At 37.5% G+C, this 21038-nt stretch overlaps 1 protein-coding gene across 1 annotated transcript in view; it reads right to left on the reverse strand.

Moving 5' to 3' along the window:
* Positions 1 to 21038, reverse strand: part of Cngb3 (cyclic nucleotide gated channel subunit beta 3) — a 172135-nt gene that overhangs the window by 137873 nt on the left and 13224 nt on the right. Inside the window, exon 3 of the mRNA XM_028885175.1 lies at positions 10333 to 10459. Within this exon, the coding sequence (XP_028741008.1) occupies positions 10333 to 10459 (127 nt within the window). The remainder of the gene's footprint in view (positions 1 to 10332; positions 10460 to 21038) is intronic.

Consider the following 21038-nt stretch of genomic DNA (forward strand, 5'->3'; position numbering starts at 1 on the left):
TCAGAGAATTGGAACATTGATAGGTATATTGAATTTGGGTTCGACTCAACACTTGAAGTTTGTCCAAATGGTTTGGGTTCTAGTGAGACACAGAATTGGGACAGTGGGTAGTGCAAACTCAGATATGGAATAGACACAAAAAAGAGAGACACTTTTAGTTATTGATGTTTATCTGGCTAGATTTCACCAGGTTGGAGATTATAAGGACTTGTTAGCTCACTACTTGTTTTTTAAATTGATGCCTCCTATTGGTAGTGAGCTAAGTGTGTTAACTATAGTTTTTTTTTTATATTGTAGTCTATATTCTTCAGTGAACATTTAGAAATTTTTCTTTCAAAGTAGGAAGTGAAGTACATTTTTATATCCTGTTGAAACCAACTATCTGATCTAAGCAGAAAATATTGATGACTGAATAAAGATTGTATTGCCTGAGGAGGTGGATGAGACGCATAGTCCCTTTCTCTACCAGAAAACAGGACCTATTTAAGTCTCCGTGAACCATATGTTACTTTTTCAGTTTCTTTCAAAATACATGTCGGTACGGTTCAGAAAAAACATTCATTACTTTAAGAAATACCCTCTGCTTCTAATTTTAAAAGCATGTGAGTAAAGGCCCTTCTAGTCAGTGTGAGAAAAACATTGCATTGAGCTCCCAAAGAGGTAGAAGTACAGCAGCCCTTAGAACTCTTTCATGTGGCCACACTTGTGCCTTAATCTTGGGGGAAGCAAAAATCTTTCTCCAATTAGCTTTGCCCTGGATAGAAGGCTCACTGTTTCGCACCACCTGCTGTCCCCATGGTTACACACCATATTCCACATGATGCTTACTTTAACTATTGCTTTCCTTTCATTCAAGTTTTAAATCATGTCCTCGATTCTGGAGAATACCTACTGTGATCACCTATGATTACAGTGCTGTTTCCATATCTGGCTGTCACCCGAGTCATTAAAATAACTGCCGCTGAATCCAACAGTCGCAGAGAGGAAATAAAATGCATATCTTCTTTTCGTTCTGCTGCAGTCTGTTAAAATATGAGAGTTCAATTTCGTTCTTGACCCTAACTGGCTTAAAAGTCCATTAAGTTGTGAATTTGGTATGATCTATTGGGAAACATTTAGTGATATTTATGATAAAAATGTTATGAAATCAGATATGCAGCTTGATGGATATGTATGGAATTATTTAAGGGAAATTAATATGATGATATTTTAAATAGAAAGATTCAAGAATATTCACAGATTTATAGGAAACATGTTATCTTTCTTCCAAAATTATACAATCTGGAGGCTTCATTCATTCATCCATATTTAGCATTTATTTATCATAGTCATGGAACTAAGACTATAGAAATAAACAACAATATCTCACCCTCAAATATTTTACTTTTTGGTGGGGAGAGAAAGATGATGTATGCATTTACAGAAGCATAGTATATAGGCGATCACAAATGCTGTGATGAAAAACAAGACAGAAGGAGGAAGAAAATGAGCTACTGCTGCTTTTTTTCAAACAGTGGTCAGAGAAGGCTCTTTCAGCAAGATGGCATTTTAGCAGACTTTGAAAGAAGCAAGACATCTCAGGAAGACTGTTGTAATGTGACTGCCAGAGAGAGAGAGGACAGGAGAGAAGGGAGCCTAGGATAGAGAAACAGTGATGGTTGAGAGGTGATAGGCAGATGACATGGATCTCTGGGGAACATCATAAATACTTCAGATTTTACTCAGCATGAGATGAGAGGTCACTGGAGAATCCAGAGTGAAAAAGGATGACTTGCAGATTTTCATTCTGACAGGCCTATCCAGCTATACTCTGTTAAACATAGCCTAGACAAGGGTGAAATGAAAAGTGAAAGCTAGAAGACCAGTTACTAGGTTACAGCAACAACTGTGTGGCTGAGGATAGGCGAGGGAATAGTATCGATAAATCTGAAGAGCACGTAATAAATTATGGTTCTATCCCAAAGAAATAACATAGTTTGGCTATAGAGTATTAAAGAAAGAGTCTGATGAATTTTTGGCCTGACCAAATGGCTGAATAAAGATGCCTTCTACTGAGATGAGAAATTACATAGAAAGAATAGGTTTGGAAGAGCTAAGAAAAATTAAGATTGGTTTTGGACATGCTCATTTTGATACGTCTGATAGACAGCAAAGTGAAGACAGCACATAGCCAGCTGATAATTCAACAGTGTTCTGGCCAGGGAGCCATAGAAATGTGACTGTCCTCATGTGTCAGTGTTTCTTAATGACAGTGGACTGGATTAAACCATATACTGAGAAAATACATGACTAATAAAGAAAGTAAGAAGCCTCTTCCAAGGTTCAGAGAGAATTAGAGGGGGTGGAAAGAATGCCAGGTGTTTCACCTCAAGAGGTGGGCCTTACACAATACAATAAGAAAGTAGCTGGTTGCTCTTATAACCTTCGTATGTGGCCATAGCACTGGTGGGCATTACTTGTCCAGCCACCCATTGTTGTAGCTTGCATGGTTCAGAGCATGGTTCAGAAAGACTGTCTTTCTCCTTTGTAGCACCTTGTCACCATGAAATCAAGCCAGGGGAGATGAAGCTCCCATGTCAGTACCAGATTAATTTGGTTACGTTCTATGACTCAAGTATGTTGTGTCTTCAACAAATAGGGTCTTATTGTCAAGTTCTGGATGGTAACTAAGAGCACTGAAAATAGCCCCTAATATTGGGGGTTTATGGGACCTCATTGGCCAAAATCTCACAAAGAAGTAGCCTATTCCTGGTACTGGGGTTTTAAATTGCTTCAAAACGTGTACTTTTAATGATCCATACAAGAGGTTTGACAATACATATTTGGCATAGTAGATGATCGGTTTCCACTTGTGTTTTGTATAAGCTCTAAATAACTATGCATTGTATTTGATTGGTGGCTTCTCTACTGCCCTTTGAATCCAAGTTATTAATTTTACTGTTCAATATATTATATAGTTTCTTATTTTGAAATATAAACTATTATTCATAAGTAAGGACAAGTACTTTATAATCACTCATTCTAGGATAGTGGGGTTGCCAGCTTTATTTTGTAGTTGATAGAATTTCATATGCTTTCTCTCATCTAATGTCTTATAGAACAGTATAAGCTTAAAATATGCAGGTTAAAAATTCCATTTTGAGTGTTTACAATTTTTTTTTTTGGTTTTATGAGACAGGGTTTCTCTGTGTAGCTTTGTGCCTTTCCTGGATCTCCCTCTGTAGCCCAGGCTGGCCTCAATCTCACAAAGATCTGCCTGCCTCCCGAGTGCTGGGATTAAAGGCATGTGCCACCACTGCCCAGCCTACCAAAATATTTTAACATATAGATTAAATTAAGGAAACGTAAAATTAACCAACTCAATACTTCTAGATGTCAATCACTCTTATTTAGGTTACATCACATTTAAAATATAATTTAATTTTTTAGGGCTGTTTTATGCTCACAGCAAGCCTGAGCTGAAAGTATCACTGCTTTGTCTATGTTCTCCCCTTAGGCATAACCTCCTCATCACCACTGACAACTCCCAGCAGAGTGCTGTGTTCCTGATAACTGATGAACATGCACTGACATACCATTATCATCCAAATTCCCTAAGTCATAGTCAAAGGCAAGGAACAGCTTGGAGATCATGAGGCAACTGTTTTCTGTGCTTTCATAATTTCTGAAAATTATGTCTCTCCACTTCTGAACTTTGCCCTTTATGGGGATTTTAAATTCATTTCCTGTTTGAGTCCCAATTATTTCAGTTTGTGTCTTTACTTGTCAGGTAATTTTTAAAAATTTCTTTGAGGTACATATGTTAAAACCTTCTTTATTGTCTCTTCACATTTGATTGATTTAATACCTGTTTTAATACTTTTAATACTCTTAGTATTTTTTAAGGGAATAAGAGATAGTTTATTCTGTAGCTGTTTTGAATGGCCATGGCCCAGAAACACAGATGTAGGTTTCTCCAAATTCCATGTTCCAACATGGAAAAAGTTGCATAAAGTTTTTATAGTTTTACAGAACAAAGTCAGTCCCAAATCAAGGTAAGTTTAAAATGCATCAGAGAGGCAGGTACAGTAAGACAGCAGAAGCTTTCATAGAGTCTCAGGATGCTATTTTTACGGCATTCTTAACTTTTGGATTGGTAGAAGCAAGTTGTCTGCTAAGTTAATAGATTCCACTAGTCACATGACATTAGTCCACACACAGAGGTGGGTAATGAAGGGCTGCTCTGCAGTGCTAGAACTAGCCTGAGACGAGGTAATTAATTAGGCTATGGACTTGCAACATTCCAGCATCTCCATGGTACTGCCTTTCTAATTAGTCTCCAAGACACAGGTTCTTTTCAGGTGCTTTCACTCACAGTTCTTGTTGGCCAAGCTTTGCTTTATCTTTGAAAAACGGTTTCCCCAGGTATACATTTTCAGCTTGACAGTTACTTCTGGGATCTGGACCGTGCTGTTCTCCTGTCTGCTGGTGGGAGTCCATTGTTTTTGTTGAGAATCAAATACTTGTTTATTTCTATTTTATACTTACTTCCTGGCTAGCTTAAAGATCTTATTTTTGTCTTTTGTACTTTCAAGTTTCACTAGAATACATTTAAGGTAAGTTCATTTTCATTGATTTGCATTTATTTGAGGATCTAAGTCTCATAGTTCCTTTCATCAAGTGGGTTATCTCTTTTCTGTTATGGCATTTGTCTTCTGAAATTCTGATTATACATGTGTTGCGTCTTCTCTCATTGTGCTCTGTGTTTCAGATCCAGCATCCATCATGGATCCTTCAGCTGTGTAATTTCTCTTGTTACCAGTTTGCTGACTGTGTTTTTCGTGATAGAAATCATGCTTTACTCTTTCACGAAAATAAGTGTACTTATTAGTTTTGTACTTCTGTTTTATTTTCAAGCATCTCTTGATTTCTTTAAATATGTTTAATGTATTTTATATGCTGCCTGATAATTTTATCATTTTCATTATCTATTGGATTCTGTTTCTGGTGTCTTGTTTGCAGAAGTTTGTGTTGTTTATGTCCTTGTATGTGTTTTGTACACGTGAGTGCAGTGCCCAGTGAGGTCAGAAGAGAGCATTGGATTCCCAGGGTTGAAGTTATGAGTTACCCATTGTGGGTCCAGTGTAAGAGAACTATGGGCTCTTAACTGCTAGCCACATTTCTAGCTCCCATTTAACAATTTTTTTTATTATGAATCACAATTTTCATTGTATTTTTTTTATCTGTGGGGATATTTTGAAAACTGTTTTCAAAGTTCGATTTTCTCCCCCCAAAATGGAGACAATGTCTTCACATTCATTCACATTGCATAATTCTAAATGTATGTTTCTAACTGGACTAGAAATTTTGTAAGCTAGAGATATCAGGAATTTCTATTGTAGGCCTGTTTGAAAACTGACTCATAGCTTACACTCCCTAGAGAAGTGAACTTTTCCCCTTGTCATTTTCTTGACCCTCCGTGCCCATCTTTCCTTTTATCCCTCTCTCATTTTGTCTAGTTCCATCTTGTCTCTCCTCCTCCCTTTTCCCTCAGAGTACCCCTCCTAACTTAGAGCTAGAACAAATGAAAGTTCTATTTTCACTTTGTGTTTTGGGGGATAGTTTTAACTTAGGACTGCAACTGATAGCACATCATTTTCTCAGTACTTCACACAAGACAAGCAAATGCATGGCTGTTTTCCCTATGTTTATTCATTTAATTAAAAAAAATCACAGGCTTACAAGTCACTGAAGTAAAATTTTCATTTTTTTTTTGGTAAACTTGATAACTGACATTCCTTTCCTATTTCAACTATAAAGTCACATATGGGTCTTAATGCATCTTTCCTGCAGTGATTCTTGCTTTTGCTAGTTACAGAACAATAAACATCCGTGTTTATGAGTGCTGATGAGATTTTGAATTCTCCTCTCCTCTCATTGTTCCTGCTGTGAAATGATTGCCTAGTTTAGAGCCACCCAAATAGAGACTGATTGCTATTATGAACTGAGCAGGCTATTCATAGAAATAACCTTCCATCTCAGCGTCCTGGGCAGCAGGGAGAGCTGCATCCTCTACTGTGGAAGTCAGTCTTGCAGTGCCCCACCCTGTCTCAGGCACTGAATGTTTTACTCACTCACTTGTTTGTCATCTAACCACTCAGCCCATCAGCCACTCAGCTCTGTCTCCTCTTTCAGATGTAGCTATTTGACATTTCCAGGCAAACACATCTTTTGCTTGGTATTCATTAGTGTCCATCAAACTGTATCTTTTTTTATATTAAAAAATAAGAATGTTCTGAGATAGAATGCTAGAAACAGACCCTTCCCCCCCCCTTGCTAATGGACAAAGGGCATCAGTGGGTCTTCGTAGGGCAAACCCTGTGTCTTTCAGAAGTTAAATGCTTCTCTGACTAGATAACAAATTGGTTGATTTTTATTTGAAGGAAGATTTACAGAGAATTTCTTTTCTCAGATGGACAATTCAGAAAATATTGTGAAAAGCTTAAAAAAAAAGGAAACAGATCTGAAAGTCACTTTAATATAAATGGATTCCAATCAGAAATCTGGACATGCAGTACCAAGATATCTTTAAAAAAATCTCTCCCTTAGCTGACACATATTTGAGATAAGTGTTATTACTCTCGATGGGAAAATAGTTTTAGGCTACCTTGAGAGTCATATGTAGGGCAAGTTAAAAGTGTCACAGAAATGTTCCTGCTTTATGAAATTGAAATCTATATAATAAACGTTTTCACTTCTTTTTGTGCTTAAATAAATAACAAAGTAGACATTGTGCTTAAATTCACATTCACATTTTTTATTCTTACAAAACAATATTTGAGGCCAAGGCACAAGGGATTATTTTGTTAACTGAGTGCTTAATTTTTTGAATAATTAACTTTGCAGTTCACTCTACGACAGAATGAAGATCATTAGTTTCAGTGCTCAAATGGATGCACATTTATGTTTAAGAGTTTTTGAGTAAGCATTAGTTTAGCAAGAAAAGAAGAATGTGAAGTGGTGAGGAGAACCATAAAAACCAACATCTGCATAGCTTCAGTTCTTTTTATGTGTATAACAGGATAGAGATGGTGAGATAATTCACATCATATATCAACTTGACAGGGCCCTGGTACCTTGATACATGGAAAAACATTACTGGTGTGTTTTAGATGAAAAGTACAAGTGTATTATAAAAGCAAGCAAAGCAGATTTCCTCACCCAATGCCAGTGGGTCACAGAGCCAGCAGAAGGTCTCCAGAGCCTAACTTTTTTAGCTTGAATATTTGTCTTTTCCTGTCTTCACACAGGAAACTGAAAACTAACTTCTTTGAGTCTTGTGCTTGTTGCGTTTGGAGCAGAACTTCTCTGGTTCTCCCTTGGTCTAGAGCTTTATAGTTGGCTTTCCTGGGTATCTGGTTGTTGACTATAAAGACTAGGCCTTTTCAGCCTCTATTATCTCATGAGCCAATTCTTAATAATTTTTTTCCATCTATGTGTACATGTTATTGGTTCCGATCTGGAGAACTGTGACTGATGTGGGTGGCAGTGTCTATGCCCAAGTTTATCAGGATATTCTCCTCTGCCCATCTTCTGAGCACCACAGGAATCAATATGCAACCAGTAATATCACAATGCAATTTTTACATGAAATTGCAAATCTCCATCATACTATATCCCCAAATACCTGTTAATTATTCCAGACCCAATAATCTCTTTTTGGCCCAAAGCTTAGGCTAGACAATAAAGTAATTATACTTCAAATAAGAATCTTACATTTAGATTTTATTAATAATACTATTAATTTTTTCCAAATATTATTAATAATGCTATTTAATTTTTTTCCAAAATTAAAAATTGAGACAAGGACTAGTTATTCACATAGCTGTAATCAACTAAACCCTTAATGTTTTTCAAGTATGGAGAAATTTTTAAGCTTGATATTGCTCAAAGTTAAAGATATTGCTTTTTATTCACTGCAAGTTACAAAAGAATTTGGATTCAATGGGAATATTGGGCAATAACATTTACCTTCAAAAGTTATTTTTGATGCTATATGCAAAACTCTGCTCTGTAGGATTCTAGCTAGGTAGCACTGGTTCACATGAGGTCACCACAGAGAACTTCTGTGATTCCCACACGGCATCACACCATTTCCTTTAGCTTTAATCCAGTATGTCACCATAGATTCCAGTGTGCCCTTTCAGTGCATGCTTTATTCTTTCTTAATTTTGAGAAAAGATATTATGAACTGCCCCCACCTGCAAGAGAGCAAAAGCATTTTGCCAGCTTGGGTGTAGTACACAGCTTGTCAGGAATTCCCAAATGCATTGCCTACACTGCAGAGAAAGATGTCAGGAAGACAGCAGAAAGTTAACTAGAGTTAGACTGTCATCTCAGCCCAGAGTAGTTATGGTCAATAAGAGTTCAGGGAAGAGTAAAGCACACTGAGCCCACTGAGGTCACAGTGCTTCCTCCAGCGCTTCATAAGGTGCTGGCTATGCCCACTGTTCCCATGGATGCTGAAAATGAGTAGGGACTGTTGGGTGTTTATACTTAACCCTCTCCTAGTGATGAGCTATACAGTTGTGAAAATTGAGGAGTTCTGGAGAAAGAAGTCCAGTATACTTGGGTTCATTCACTGATTTATTTGATCAATATTTGTTGACTGTTTAATTTGTGGCAACCATTGAGCTGGGTATTGGGGATATCATTCCTAGTTTCATGAAGCATACACTGGGGAAGAGGAGGAGGAGCCTGATGACGTCAGATAATCACATGAATAGCTGCAGAGCTATACACCATGGAAGAGCTCTTATAGAGGTGAGTACAACCTTTCGGAAGGTCAGGGAAAGCCTTCCAAAGAAGCAAGGATGTGATGGTACCTGAGGAATGGGAAAGAGTTTGTTAGCGCTAAACGAGCAGGAGAGAGTTGTATATGCAGAGGAAACAGCATGGATTCCACTTTAGCCCTTTGAGAAGCTGTTACCACAGTTTATTGCAAAAGCTTAACTATGTTAAAATAAATGCTAAAAAGGAAAGTTATTTCAGAGGTTAATCTGCTGATTAAAGAAGAGTGTGTTGGTGGGAAGGAAGAGAAAGGACCACTCAGGAATTCAGTCTTCTGCAATGTAATTTTATCTGAGCTGACCCTGTTACTATAGGAAACTAATTAACCTTTCTGTGCCCTGGTTGCTTTTCTGCAGGGTGAAGATAATAGGGACTCACTAATAGCAATGAAAAGCCTCCTGTAAACATCAACAATTATATAACTAATATAAATACGTGTGTATTATGTTGTAAAATCTAACCCTTAACTCAGAATTTAGCATCTTTTCTCTGAAGAAATATTTTAGATTTTATTTTTGTCAAATATTGTTTTGTGTATGAGAGAAGGAGAGCTTGTGTTTATCTTCATGTACAGCCAAGCTTGTGCTCATTGACAATGTATTCTCTAACATGTACTGTTCATTCAGCAGTATCCTGGATCCCAGATAATCATAAAGATTTCCACAAACAGTAGATGGTTTAACAAAGTCCACGGGCAATGAAGACAGAAGAAAAGCAGTGCAGAGTGGGATGAGGTGGGTGGGAAGAATAGATTATTTCAACTGCCTTTTAAATGACAATTCTTCTTGCCTGTTACAAAATGAGCTTATGTTTTTATTGTTTCATAAACCCATTGCAATTACCGTAACTGTAGCTAAGCAATTCAAATTGACTCAGCGGGCACATGACACCATGCCAAACAACTAAAAGAAGGCACCCCTAGCTTGTTCCCCCCCTCATCTCTGTGAATTCAAAGATTCACATTTAAATTGGCACCTCTTTGAGAAATATTTCAAGTCATTTTATGTGTAGTATTCATAAAACTATTCCTTCAGTTTCAGACAGATTGCCTGTTTCTGTAATTGTCTTTGGTTATCATGTTGTTCTTTCTCTAGCAAGGAAAATCATCATCGGTCTTCTGGAATATTTAAATGTTCACAGAATAAAAATAGTGATTTTTTTCATGCACTTGGAAAATTATTTTTAAAACCTACATGTCTAGTAAATATGTGGGCTGTTTCCATGATGATAAGATGGCTCACACATGTGACTGCAGTGTTTGTGTGGGGAGTTGGGATATGGTCAAACGGCTGCCTGGGCATTGGCTAGTAATCATGGATGGTCAATAAGGCAAAATGAACTGCTGGATGGAGTGAATTGTTCATTTCTTATCCAGGTTCCTGGCTAAGATTCTGGTGTGGTTCACTTAACCTTTGGCTTAACTGAAGAGGGAAATAGAAACCCACTCTTTCCTTGCTGTCTGAACATCTCCAATCCATGCCATGTGCTTCATAAAGTTCTTACCTGACTGGTCTTTCTCTCCTAGTCCTGGTTTGTTCCATCTCCGACATTGTTTCAGTGGGTTCTGCTGGACACTCAGAGTCAGGATTTGTGGTAAAATCTCTGAGGGAATCTTCCTCAGTGATGTTGTCTATGGCAAATAAATTACATTAAACAGAAGAGTTCATACCACTCTTGACACAGTTTCATCTGACAACATAATCTACAGAGATGCTGATTCTCCTCCAGAAAAAAAACTTCCAAGAGGACTCCTTACACAGCAAGGCTAATCTGGAGATATTGTCAAGCCAATGAAAAGTATACTGAAAATTTGTTTATTATAAATTTTATATTACAAATATAAAAATTTCAAATGGTATATGCTTTGTAATAATAACACAGCAGAGAATGAGCTCTCAGCACCCAAAAGGCATTGTTGGTTTTGTTGCAGTATTCATGATTCATGACTAAAATTAATGCATGATAGATTCATTAAAGTGAAAAAGGCAGACATTTTATATCCTTGGCATTAGTTTAGAATTCATACTCTAATTTTTATGAAATAAAAATTCTAAATTTGTAGCTTTGGAATTCTTTCTATAGAAATAATACCAACTAGTATATAATAGCTCTAATTTCAGTTCAGAAATAATTTTTCTATCAGATCTACAAATATAATTTCTAATTAAAATTAAGAGTTGTTATTTCCTCAGAGAATAATCAACTCATTGGTAAATACCTGGATCATTAGAGATTTGAAAGAAAGTAAATAGTTGAATATTAAAAGAAATTATAAAATGTAAAAAGATGAATAAAAACCACATTAGAGTGGTTATTCATCATGCACAGTGTCTAATTTTTTTTTAAGCAGATGTACTGTACTTGGGAAATTGTAAACAAGACCTAATCATCAATACTATTGTACTGCAATGGATCAGGTGGTGAGGGGGAGGGAAGATAGGCTTGAGGGAGATGTAATCAGACTTTTCTTGGTCTGCCAGCTCTCAAAATAATGATTTGGAGACTTATTGTTAATTATGAAAGCTTGGTCTTTAGCTTAGGCTTGTTCCCAGCTAGCTCTTATAATTTAAATTAACCTGTTTTTATTAATCTACTTTCTGCCATGTGGCTTGTTACTTTTCCTCCATAATGTATGTCTGCCTCTTTCCATGTCTCTCTGGCATCTCCTGTGTCCCAGATTTATCCCAGAGTCCATTTCTCTCCCTGGAAGTCCCACCTATTCTTTTCTGCCTAGCTATTGGTCATTCAGTTCTTTATTAAACCAATCCAGAATGTGCTGGCAAAGACACATCTTCACAGTGTACAAAAAGGTTATCCCACATCAGGGAGGTAATGTAGGGAGACAGCTATAATTAAGGGGCATTTGAGGAGTGTATGGAAATCTAGTGCAGCAGAAGCCTACTGAAATTAGGAAAGTAATCCTAAGAAACTGTACAAATAATGGGGGAGATAGAGTTCCAGTTGGGCCATCTCGTCACCTAACAAAGCTTCTAGTACCAGGTCTGTGCTACATCCAATTGAGTTGTCAACCAAAGAGGTCCCATGGAAATCCCAAACAAACCCACACTGTTGCCAAGATAATAGGTTGCTCTCCACAAACTGACAGCACGGCTCTATTGCTGAAGACAATACCTACACAAGTCATTGAACACGCAGGGAGAGCTGGTTTTTATATAGAACCTTCACCCCTACATCCTAGTGTCTTTGGTACAGGAAGGTACCATGTAGGCTGCCAAAAGAGAAATGTAAACACTAACTTAGTCACAAGCCCTTTGGTCTACATTGCCATTATCCCTGAAAGATATGCTAGGGCAATGGTGGCACAAAGCTTGTAGGGGTAACCAACCAACATCTGCTTTGACTTAAGACCCACTCCATGAGCTGGAATCCATACCCCAAACTGCTTAGGTGACCAAGAACCAGAGACTAGATAGCCCACAGATATAAAGTAAAACCAAATACTACTGATCTTAAAAAACAGTAGTGATAAATGATATTCTGCTATAATCATAGATTAGTGCCTTTTTCAGCCATCAGCCATCATCAGAGAAGCTTCTTCCTGCATCTGATGGCAACAAATACAGGCACCTACATCCAGATAATATGGAGAGAAGAAAGAGATGGGGAAAGAGAGATATATCTTGGAATACACAGCTCTAAATGAGTTATCTGCCTCAAATCTCTCCCCCACCCCCCCCCGCACCCAGAGCTCAGGGAACCTTTTGGAAGAGGAGGTAGAAAGAGTCTAAGAGCCAGAAGGGATGGAAGACACCAAAAAAACAAGGCTCTCTAAATCAGCATGAACAAAGTTCATATCAATTCACAGAAACTGAAGAAGCAAGCACAGGATCTGCACAGGTCTTTACCAGGTCCTCTCTGTATATACTACAGCTTTCAGTTAGCATTTTTATGGGACTCCTGAGCATGTGAATGAGTGGATCTCTGATTCTGGTGCCTTCTCCTGTTTTTTTTTTTTTTTTTTTTCTTTTCTTTTGTTGGTTTGCCTTGTCCAACTTTGATGTGATGGTTTTTGTTTTATCTTATTACATTTTACTTTGTCATGTTTTATTATCTCTTAGAAGCCTGTTCTTTTCTAATGAGAGAAAGAAAGGGAGTGGATCATATGGTGATATTTTATTTGTGCTGAAATGTGATTTTATTTGTATGTTAATAAATGAAAGTGCCTGGGGGTCAGAGCTAATAGCAAGCCATTTAGCAGAAGTCTGGCAGAGGTAGCACATGCCCTTAATCCTGATCACATGACAGGCAGATCTCTGTGTGTTCAAGGATACAGCCAGAATGGAGACACATGCCTTTAATCTCAATACCAACCATAGAGACCTGGAGGTCTGTATAGATAGGCATTGATGAGGAGGTCATGTGGTTGGGTTTACAACCAATGAGGAGGCAGAACAGAAAGTCAATAAAAAGACACACAGGAAGTAGGTCTTTTTCTGAGGGCAAGGACAACAGTGACAGCGAGGTGTAAGAAGGCAGTCTTGGTTTTAGCTCTTAGCTGCTGCTCTGACCTCTTGGGCTTTTAACTCTGTGTCTCTTATTTAATAAAACCATTTATAATTACATCTACAGGATCCTGTTGGGAGTGGATATGGGGAAGAACTGGGAGGAGTAGAGGTAGGGGAAATTGTAATCATGATATTGCTGTGGGATTATTCTCATTGTTAATAGTAAAGCTGATATCAGGGCAGAAAGAGATTGAACAAGATAGCTGGACATAGGGAGAATGCTGGGATAGAAGATGGGTGGAGTCAGAGCAGTCATCGCAGACAACAACCAGCCTCTGAGCAAGCAGAATGTGTAGAAAATGATGTAACAAGCCACAAGCCACGTGGCAGAATGTAGATTAATAGAAATGGGTAAATTTAAATGTAAGAACTAGTTGATAATAAGCCTGAGCTATTGGCCAAGTATTTATATTCATACATAAGCCTCTGTGTGTTTATTTGGGTCCAGGCATTCTAGATAGGAAAACATCCGTTTACAAGATATATTATATGAGAAAAGGATGTATTTTCAATAAAAGGTAAAACAAATAAAAAAGTATAAACCTACTTAATATTGGAAATTTAGATGTATAAAATTGATAAATCAGGAGTGATCACATTGTAAAAATTTTCTTTGTATAAGACCTTTAACATAAAATTTTCAATTTCTTGAAATCTTACAATGAAATAAGCCTTCAGGAATACGTTTCAGGAATAAAAATTGAGTTGTTGCCTACTTTTTCTAAAAACTTTGTGGCTAAGATAGCTTGAGTTCATGACTTTCCCAGGGGCCTACTTTTATCCTGGATTTATAGTACTTTTCTACAAGATAGAAAACACTGTACTACATATATTCTCATTATGTTTAAATGGACTCCCCAAGTGTTTACACTATTTAGAGTGCTAAAGAGCACCAGTGTAGTTACAACAGTAAAGTCTATGTAAGGACCATCTTCTAGAAGAAATACTCAAATGTGTTTGAATTCTTCCCTCAAATTGCAGTGCAACATATTCTGTCCTGGCACATGCATATGGAGCATTAATTAGTTCATCAGTAGCCAATAGCTTTCATATTGAAAGAACAACACTTTCAGTGGTACTGAATTATGTCTGATAGACACACAGGAGAAGGATCTGTGCTCCCTCTGTGTTTGTGTCAAGATATGTTTTGTTTTACCATTTTTCTCTATTCAACAAAAGAATTATTTTTTCCTCATACCTCCAACCTCATGGCATATAATTCTAGTTACCTAAAAATGTGGTAGCCTATACTTTCTCATATCTATATACACTGACACAATTACAATTACTATATATTTCAAAGTAGAGTTCTTAGTCTCCATCAGTGGATTCTAGTGCATTTATGGATCTGGAGACTGAACACACACACACACACACACACACACACACACACACACACACACACAAAGAGAGAGAGAGAGAGAGAGAGAGAGAGAGCGCTAGAATGGGCTTCTCATAAATGTCTGGATGAAATAGTGGTTATGGATCATTGTGTTCATATATCTTTGTGAGAGACCTCTTTTAAAAGAAAAACAAAAAAAACATTTAAAATAGAGCATGAAATATGACCTTTAAAAGTTGTGAATATTTAGGCCTGGTAGAATCTGCAAAACAGTGTGAATATTATTGACTATTTCTTTCCTAACTAAGGATTTTTTTTATTATGTGTATGTGTCTTTGTGAGCATATGCCACAAGTGTAAGGGTGCCTATGAAGGCAGGATAGGGCTTTGGATCCCTTGGAGCTAAAGTTACAGGTGGTTATAGGTCTTTCCTGTGTGTTGGGAATTGAACTTGCATCCTCTGAAAGAGCAGCAAGCATTCTTAGCCACTAAGCCATCTCTTTTGATGCTAACTCTTTCTTACAAAGCCACATAAATATCTACTGTACCACATACATTTATAACATATGTACATCTGCATTATGGCTTTATGCTAGTCATAATAATATGATTGCTCTTTTCTTTCACCAAGATCTCTATCAGCAGCACATTTTGAATTGCTCGTCAGTGGATTCTAACACCTTGGCATATCTTCCATGGCCATTACCACACCCTTCTAAAGTGACACAGATTCTGTGGCAATTCTAAGAGATTTAGGAATTAATTAAAGCCTATTTCAACTTGCAGATAGACCATTAGTTATGAAACAAGTACTTCATAGTTTGTTGGTGAAGATGAGAAGTCAGTTTTGCCTGTTTTTGAACTCTAAGTGGAACAACTTAAAACAAAATAAGAGGATTAAAACAAAAGGATACTCATCAACTGTGGTTCAGTGAATGTCTTTTTATCCACATAGCAAGTTGCTTGTGAGAACAGGTGGTCAGAGTTTTTACATCATCCTCATGAAAGAGAAATATAAAATATAAGGCAAATCTTATTTTCAGATCTAGGAGAAGTTTGTCAGCTGCACAGTGAGCTGGTCCTCAGTTCACACACAGACAGCAGGGTCATATGGATAGTGCAAGTCCTCCTGTTGTTTGAATATGACATCACTATTGCCAGATCTCATTAGTGTAGTTTCTCAAGTTCTGACCCAGAATTCGTGTCCATAGCAGATACTGGAACTTGGAATTAAAGTGATGTGATGTGGTTGTCTTTGATGAATGTGTAAAAATTATTGCTATTGAGTTTACCCTCCACACACCTGTCTCCAGACTGGCAGCATGTCACACTGGGCTTGTGTAATATACTTCCAGTTTGCCTGGGCCTGATACAGCAGTACATCATGGAGATTGAGCAGATATGAAACATCTGCCTGTCTTTAAGTCAAGAAGTAAATGATGTGAAGCACATTAACATTTTGCATTTTGTCAGTAGCACCAACTAGATGCTAGAAGAGGAAGGATTCAAGGGAAACCTACTTTAGAATAAGATTTCAGTGAGAAAACTACTCAACTGGTTCTTTTCTTTTGGATGCATATGAAAACAGAAAATTCAAAAAGCTTTCATTGTTGGAAGGCTTATCATAGGAGATGATTTCTTTTAGTTGAATTTCTAATTATAGGATACCAAGTACATTGTAGGTTCTATCTCAAAGATAAATCTTTCATTGAGAAACCAGAATAGGGTCTGGAGAGATGGCTTAGAAGTCAAGAGTGCTTGTTGCTCTTGCAGAAGACTTAAGTTTTGTGCCTAGCATCCATGTCAGGAGTCTACAAACTTCCTGTCATCCTACCTGTTGGCTGAAATGTGGGAGTGAAGGGCATAGATTTATTCTGCCTTGTACGGTTCTGTTCCACCATCTTTCTTTCCAGTTTTGTGAGTCCACTTTTAAAAAGCATCTTCCCCAAAGACTTTCCTTTGTTTGGTTGTGTCAGAGATACTGCAGGCTCTGCTGACTCCTTTTCCACAGCCCCAACACCCCTTGGAGCCTCTTAGACTCCTTAGAGCTCCTCAGCAGGAGCTGCTGGCTGCTGTCATGTTTGTTTTCTCTGAAGTCTTAATATTTCTATTAGATGCATGAATGATATTTTTACTCAGTGAATGGTCATTTAGGATTACTGTAATGATAAGAAATGCATAATTAGTGTCTGTCTTATGGCAGCCATGGTTGTGGATTTTACTCACCATGTGGCTAATTCATAGATGCTCAACTGCATCAATTCTTAGAATAATTTCTCACCATTCTTAAAATTGTATTATATATCTGTGATTTGTCAACTGACAGGAAAGAAGATGGCAAACATGACAACAATGTAATTTATCCTAAAGTGTTATTGTCAAGAGGAGAAAGGAACCATGTCTGATATTCATATATGCACAAGCAAAATACAAAATTTAGAGGAGGTTACTTTGAAAACCCAAAGGCTCCAGCCTTGGTAAGAATACTAGAAATCAGCCCATTTAGAGCACGTTTAAAGAAATGTAGTTAAAATCTAAGGTAACAGTGGGTAAAGTGTCTGCTGCCCAAGTGTGAGGACCTGAGTTTATATCTCCAGCATTCAACTGAAAGCTAGGCATGAAGTTTGTGTCTGTAGTCAAAGATCTAGGGTGCTGTGGGGCTGGAGCAGCAACCACAACTTCTAGCGCGCGCGCACGCGCGCACACACACACACACACACACACACACACACACACACACACACACAGGAGTGCAGCACACACGTGTCCCCCAATATGGAGGGGTGTGTGTGTGTGTGTGTGTGTGTGTGTGTGTGTATGTGTGTGTGTGTGTGTGTGTGAGTCGCTCATATATATGAGTGATCTAAGAGTCATTGAGAATTCATTGAGGTGTTTTTATAAAGAGATAAATATAGACTCCACTCTTATGGAGGCAAAATATGGATCTTTCCATGGATTTACAAAGCATTCTAGCAACTATTCTGTTGCTTTGGGAGGCAGTGTGCCTCCTGGGTTGGAGATATTCAAGAGGAAGTTAGACACTATGCTATAGAAAGTAATGTGGGGCAGAGTTCTTATATCCCTGCTTAATCTTAAAGTGATATAAAGACTTGAAGAGATATTTGAGTTTTTTTAACTATGGAATATATTGTCTCAAGTACAAAAAGGAACAAATCCAGCATAAAATGTGTGACTCTATCTAAGGTGGCTCTGGTAATGTAAGGATCATGGGGTCTTGTCTCAATGCCACACTTGGTTTTCAGGGCCTTTTTCTTGCAATTAATTCATCTAGAAAACACATTTTATGAGCAGATATTAAGGAATTTTGTGCGTTACTAGCACCAGGTATTGAACAAGGAGCTCTAATCCTTATATCATGAATTCTCTGGCTGATGCTGGGGAAGTCATTTTTTCTGTAGCAGTTTCTTCATCCATAAAATGAGAAATATTTTTGTCTTGGGGATTTCTGTGAGGATTAGATAAAGACTCCATTTGAGAAAAATTCAATATAAACACAAAGTGTTCCTCCAGTCAGACTGGATAATTGCCTTTAAAAAAGTTTATATTAACTTTTTCAGGTCTGCTCAGCAGTTTTATATGTGGATCATACACGAGCTTCCATTTACTTAATACTGCCTCAGACTCAGGAAAACATAATGTAATTTCTTATGAGTCAGCTGCATTCCTTAGCAGAAAAAATACAAAAAGCAATTTAATTGAATTGCAAGCATATTTAAATCATGCAAAGCATAAAAAGTAGTGAGTAAAAGAAAAGTCATCATCTATATGTTGGTTAGACTCTCTTAATTTATGAGATTAGTAGTAACGGTCATTATAAAGCAGAGTGTGATCTTCTCTTGGATATTTCTAACAGGGTGTATTTTCTAAGCTTTGGTTCTCTCTCTTCAGTGAAACAGCTCTTTCTGCATCCCATGCAGGAATGCTCACTGATGGTGCACTTGGCTGGAGACTTGACCTAAAGAGTGTGGCCTGTCCCCAGCCGGTTGGTGATACATGTGATGGTGTGGAGGGATTTGTGTTATCTTAAACTGAGAGGGTTCCTACTGTAATTTGGACTTGGAGATAAGTACATGGAAATTAAAGACGTGCAGAGTGAATAAATAGGCAGAGGAAAATGCTGACTGGAAATAAAGCCAGGTTCACCGTGCGTGAGAGGCAAAGGTGCAGCTAGCACTTAGTGCTGCCCCTCTGCTCCCTCTGTGTCTCCATAGTTCCAGTTATTTGTAAGTTTCTTAGGGTGACCTCCCATCACTGAGATGCCCTGTGTCTTTGAAAATCAGAAGAATCATTCCTATTGATTTTTTACTATTTTCAGAAATTTCACATGCCAAGTTTATTGTTTCTCAATTAATTTGTCTATCATTGTATCTGATATAATTTTGAAAGCATACTTGAGTTCTGTAAATGGAATTGCTTACTATATAACACTGGATTTTGCTTGGATGAAGCAGAGAAATGCTGGGATAGTTTGAATAAAAGAGTCATAATCAAAACATACTCATATATTACTGTTTCATTGATGAATATAACTGATAGTTGTAGAGGTGGACACACTACTAAAATTATCCATAATGTCCTTCCTGGGTTCCAGGCAAAGTGATTGGTTTTACATAGAGAAGCTTTCAGACTAGTGAATTTTAGTACAGTCTGTTTATTTTAATATTACCCACAGGGAAAGTTAAATCATGTGTGTTAATTATTACTGCCAAGACTGAAGACTGATTTCTTTCTCTTCTTAACATTTTTTCCTTTTATTGAAAATAGATTCATTTCTCACATACTATATCCTGATTATGGTTTCCCTTCCCTCGACTCCTCCCAGTTTGATTTCATCTTATTTTATTATTATCCATTAGAAGCCTGTTTGTCTTCTGAGAGACAGAAAGGGAGTGGATCTGGATTGGGGAGGAGGTGGCAAAAACCTGGGAAGCATGTAGAGAGGTGAAATCATAATCAGGATATGTTATGTGAGAAAAAAACAACAACAATTTTCAATAAAGGGAAAAAACCAAACCAAACCAAAATAAATATATTTCACAGAAAAACAAAACAAAGCGTCAGTCAGGGGAGGTATGATTAGCAGAGAGAAAGAGAAGAATAAGGAAGGGCCTGACTGAAACATTGCCAGACTCAGAATCTTGCCTGTAGATACCAGTTTTCCCTTGTATGACCAACACTGAGCACCTGCCAAGTGTTTGTTTAGAGCACACTGTATTATCTTTTGTACAAAATGGGGCAAGAGCTCAGAATTTTGTTTCAGTTATTTAAAAAAAAAAGAAAGGAAAGAAACACTTGAGCATTAAAAACAGCATTGGCTTTTGTTTTTTTCTTATAATTTCACATTTTGAGTTTATGCTGTGTGTGGGCACACACATACGAGTACACATTGCTCTTTCTCTGTTATTTATTTATTTATTTTTGTTTGTTCATTTTGTTTTATTCTTTTTTATTTGTTTTTTCCTATTTGCCTGTTGGCATGGGGTTGGAAGGGTGGGAAGGAAGATCTGGGAGTAGATGAGAGACAGGAAAACACAGTCAGAATATATTATACGCAAATAAGTTTATTTTCAGTGAAAAATAAAATTTAAAAGAGTAAATAAAAATAACATTTTCCTCCCACTGCCAACTGCCTGCTGCACACCCACAAGCCTCTCTCAAGACCTGGCTGTGAACCTCCCTTGTTTTCTAGCCGCATTTGCAGAGTAAGTTGCAATTCCCTCTCCTATCCCATCTCCTAGAGTCCCCTGCCTCCTGTGGTCATCTCTACACCCACAAGCCTGACTTCAGAACCCTTAGCTTATTCCTGAACCAACTGTGACTGGGGAGAACCTCCTTTTTTCTTCCATATTCCTCTCTACCCATTGCCAGTTCTATACCCACAAGCCTTACTCCAGACCTATGGTTTGGGAGCCATCTTTGCCTGGTCTAATTAAACACCAACAGCTCACCCACCAGATTTATCTGCCATAGCTCCAGCCACATAGCTCCTTCACTGGTCGAATCTAAGGCAGGACAGATTCTCTTGCCAGATGCACAACGAAAGAAAGACAGCCTAGGCCAAATCATAAAAATGAAAGCAAAGTGAATGGCTAAGATAACGTGTTTTTCCATCAAACCCACTAGTTCTACAGAGCTGTTCTCTAACAAGAATTATCTACATGAATTCAAGAGAACAGAATTTAGAAGAACAATAATAATTTTTATCAAAGGAATTTAAAGGACACATGAACAAACACTTCATTGAACTCCAAGAAGCTGACAATAAATGCTTTAATTATCTCCAAGAAAGTAAAAATATGGGCTGAATGAAATGACTAAGC

Source organism: Peromyscus leucopus, chromosome 2 (genome assembly GCF_004664715.2).
Source record: "Peromyscus leucopus breed LL Stock chromosome 2, UCI_PerLeu_2.1, whole genome shotgun sequence".
NCBI lineage: Eukaryota > Metazoa > Chordata > Mammalia > Rodentia > Cricetidae > Peromyscus > Peromyscus leucopus.